Raw genomic sequence first — 3963 nt, 5'->3', positions numbered from 1 at the left:
CACACCTGTAATCCCAGCACCTTGGGAGGCTGAGGCAGGTGGATCTCTTGAGCTCTCAGGAGTTTTGAGACCAGCCTGGGCAATATGGCAAAACCTCATTTTGGCGAAAAGAAAAAAAAGTACAGAAATTAGCTGGGCATTGGTGGCTTCGGCCTGTTTACAGTTCCAGCTACTCCAGAGGCTGAAGCAAGAAGATCACTCAAGCCCAGGAGGTGGAGGTTGTAGTGAGCTGAGATTGTGCCCCTGCACTCCAGCCTGAGCAACAGAGTAAGACCCTGTCTCAAAAAACAAAACATCATCAGGCCAGGGGAGATCCTCTTTCAACGGGGATGAGGAGTGGGGTGGACAGGTGCGGCTATACCTGTGAGCTCAGGTGGATGTCTCCAGGGCCTGTGATGAGGAAGAGAGTTTGCTAGTCAGCAGTTGGGGGATATAACCTGTTTAAAGTAGGCTTCCTGGGATCATCTTAGCAGCATGACTTGGTGGCTTTGTGACTCTCAACAGATTATTGAACCTTCTAAGCTTCTCATTCCCTTATCTTCAAAATGAGGGCAATTATAGCCCCTGCCTGATAGGGTGGTCAAGAGGATTCACTGGCAACGCAGTGAAGCTGTCAGCACAGGGACTGGCACGCAGTAAGCGCTGGAGGTGGGCAGGGGCGATTTCAGGATGGAACCACGACAACAGCCTAGGGCTTGAAACCCAAGAAAGATGAACGAGCGATTCCAGAAAGGCAGGGCACTGAGGATCGGAGGCGCGTGCCCGGCCACAGCAGGTGCTGGGGGGCGCGCCGCCGCCGAGGCCTCCCGGCCTCCCCTTTAAGAGCCGCCGCCGCCCACGGCCCGCCGCTGCGGCAGGGACCTCCCCTTTAACGGCGGCTCTGGGCGCTCCGCTGCCCCCGCGGCGGCTGCTGCAGCGGCTGCTGCTGCTACTGCGGCTCCTGCTGCCGCCGCCGCCACTCGGCCTCCGGCAGCTGCATCCTCGGCCGGGCCGGGTCCCCGCCCTGCGCCGCGCCCGGCCCCGCCATGGTGTCCTGGATCATCTCTCGCCTGGTGGTGTGAGTGCGGCGGCGGCGGGGGGTGATGCGGGCTGTGATGGAGGGCGGTGGTGTTAAAGCGCGGGTGGACTTCTCCGAAGCTTCGTGCAGCAGAGTCACCTAAAGGTGCTGCCTCCTTATTTGGGGTCCCCAGAGACATGGAGATGTGGCAGCCAGGACTGGAGAGGGGAATATTAGGGAAGCGTGGCAGGCCTGGCTTCCCAGGGACCTCACCCACATTCTTTATTAATAACCTCTTTTATTTCTACCGTCCTTGCTCCTGTGCCCATCCTAGAGGCTGAGCAGCAAGGCTTGATTTAGAAGGGGAGGCAGACATGGCCCCTCCCCCACCGAGCAGGTCTGGGCTGGAGGGGTCTTCAGACCCGGGCCCTGTCCCCCTGGGGGAGGGAACAGGGTGATGGAAGAGAGTGGAGCAAGGCAGGGCCTCATCACCATTCCACAGCTCTGAGCCATCGCCAGGCCCCTTGGCCTCTCGATTCCACTCACTGTCAGGAGACTGGGGACGAGGGCACATGCACTTACGGCCCCCCAGAGAGGAAGTCTGAGTATTGGGAAGCAGAAATGCTCGGAGGACAAAGTGTGGGCGGTAACTGGGAGAGATGTGTGTGCTCAGCCTGGGATTGTGGATGCCGCCGGGGGAGGACGCGCGGTGGCCTTCATTCCGGGCTGCCAGCCACACTGTGGAGCTGTCTCTGGCACCTCCCCGGGCCCCAGGAGAGAACACAAACCATTCCCCACGACCCCAGACTTTGTCTTTGAGGATTCTACCCCCCACTCCACCCGCACCGGCTAGTTTGGAAGTATCCTGCCTGTCCAGGTAGAAACAGGCAGCCCCACGGCACCCACACATTGTCAAGGGGCTGGGCCTGACAGGGGCTCCTCGTGGGCCTGGGAGCTATCCCCTGCCCTAATGAGGACCCTGCCCCTCGGCCTCCATCGTGGGGGACTGACAGCGGCAGCCCCGCCCTGCTCCTTTCTTCCCATTCCGTGCGCCTCACCAGGCAGCCAAGTGCTTCTGTCCTGGTTTCCTCTAGACTCTCGGGATGATCGCTCTCCTCTTCCCCTACCCACCCCAGGGGGAATGAGGGACCTCAGGCCTCCATGTGGCTTCGGGGTGGCTGCTTCTCTCTTGCCTGGGCAAGCCCCAAAGGGCATTGCTCCTCTTTTTTCCCAGCCTGTGTCTTATCTGCACTCTGCACTTGGATCACCAGCGGCCCTCCCCTGAGCGCCGTCCCTGTGGTGTTTACATGGGAGAATAAGCCGCTTTGCCTCTCTCCGGGCCTCCTGCCCCTGTGCCCTCTGTTCCCCAGGGCCCCGGGGCCACAGTGGTACCTCTGACTGCCAGGTAGGGTGCCCTGTTAGGTGGTATCAGGTTCCTTCACAGAGCCTGGCTCTGAGACAGGGGAGGTGGAAGGTAAGGGCAGTTGAGTATGAATGGGCATGAGGTCAAGAAGGAAGACACCTTGTGGCAGCGACCTGACTCCCCATCCCCATGACATGTTTGTGCATAGCCAAGGATCACAGTGCAAGGGACCACATTGTACCCTGTGGCCTCTGGGTCTTTCCCTGCCTCAGGGGCTAGAGAAAAACTGAACAGTGGAGTGGGGAGGGGCATCACCCTAGCTATCTGGGCATGTTCCACGCTGCTTTGCCCTTACCCACTGACCTGAGTTCATCAGTCCAGCAGGGAGTTCTGTCCCTCTTCCCCTTACTTACCCAGAGGCTGATGCAGAGCTGGGAGGGAGAGGCCATTGCCCTTGGCTAAGGGGCCCGGTAACCATGCCTGCCTCCCTAGGCTCATCTTTGGCACGCTGTACCCAGCCTATTCTTCATACAAGGCCGTGAAGACAAAAAACGTGAAGGAATATGTGAGTGGATGACCCTTCACCCCCTACCCAACCCACATGGCAGAGAAAGGGGAGTACACTGGGTCCTATTACAGATGGGGGTGACTTTGTACCAACGCTGTCAGCCACTAACAAGACCCACCAGCAAAGGAGGACCCAGAATGGCTGGCAGGCAGAAGTGGGGTCCTGGGTATTCTCCCCAGCTCAGGCATGCTTGACAGGCAGAGTTGGGGTCCTGGGTGTCACTGGTCCCCTCTGCCCCATGCCCCAGTGAGCGCTGCCCTCTGTCCCTCAGGTGAAATGGATGATGTACTGGATCGTCTTTGCCTTCTTCACCACGGCCGAGACGCTCACGGATATAGTGCTCTCCTGGTGAGGTCCAGCGTCCCCTCCTGCATCTCAGGGCCCAGGGCCTCTGCCTTTCTCTACCCAGCCACCCAAACAAAAGATTGGGCTTGGGTGAAGTTCCTTCTACTCCCAACAATTCCATGGGGTCCTTGATATCTCCCCTCTCATGTCTAACTTGATCTGCAGAAGAACATAGTAGTGCTGGGTGAGGTAGCTCATGCCTGTAATCTCAGCACTTTGGGGGGGTGCCAAGGCCAGTGGATCACTTGAGACCAGGAGTTTGAGACCAACTTGGGTAATACAGTGAGACCTTGTCTCTACTAAAAATTTATCTTAATTAACTAGGTGTGGTGGCATGTGGATCACTTGAGCCCAGGAGTTGGAGGCTACTGTGAGCCATGATCATGCCACTGCACTCCAGCCTGAGTGACAGAGCAAGACCTTGTCTCTTAAAAAAGAAAAAAGAGGGGCTGGGTGTGGTGGCTCACGCTTGTAATCCCAGCACTTTGAGAGGCTGAGGCGGGTGGATCACAAGGTCAGGAGTTCAAAACCAGCCTGACCAAGATAGTGAAACCCCATCTCTACTACAAAATACAAAAATTAGCTGGGCGTGATGGTGCACCGGTAAGCCCAGCTACTCGGGAGGCTGAGGCAGAGAATTGTTTGAACCCAGGAGGTGGAGGTTGCAGTGAGCTCAGTTCATGCCACTGC

General features: G+C 57.9%; 1 protein-coding gene across 2 annotated transcripts in view; it reads left to right on the top strand.

The window, feature by feature from the left end:
• The first annotated feature begins 832 nt into the window (after positions 1-832).
• REEP2 (receptor accessory protein 2) overlaps positions 833-3963 on the top strand; it is a 9329-nt gene continuing 6198 nt past the window's right edge. For both annotated transcript variants that reach the window (XM_017500928.2, XM_017500929.2), the window contains exons 1-3: positions 833-1057; positions 2853-2925; positions 3200-3276. In XM_017500928.2, the coding sequence (XP_017356417.1) occupies positions 1026-1057; positions 2853-2925; positions 3200-3276 (182 nt within the window). In that variant the 5' untranslated portion in view covers positions 833-1025. The remainder of the gene's footprint in view (positions 1058-2852; positions 2926-3199; positions 3277-3963) is intronic.

Source organism: Cebus imitator, unplaced genomic scaffold (assembly GCF_001604975.1).
Source record: "Cebus imitator isolate Cc_AM_T3 unplaced genomic scaffold, Cebus_imitator-1.0 Scaffold274, whole genome shotgun sequence".
NCBI classification, from domain to species: Eukaryota; Metazoa; Chordata; class Mammalia; order Primates; family Cebidae; genus Cebus; species Cebus imitator.
The sequence above is the reverse complement of the archived record's forward strand: the minus strand, read 5'-3'. Positions and strand labels throughout refer to the sequence as shown.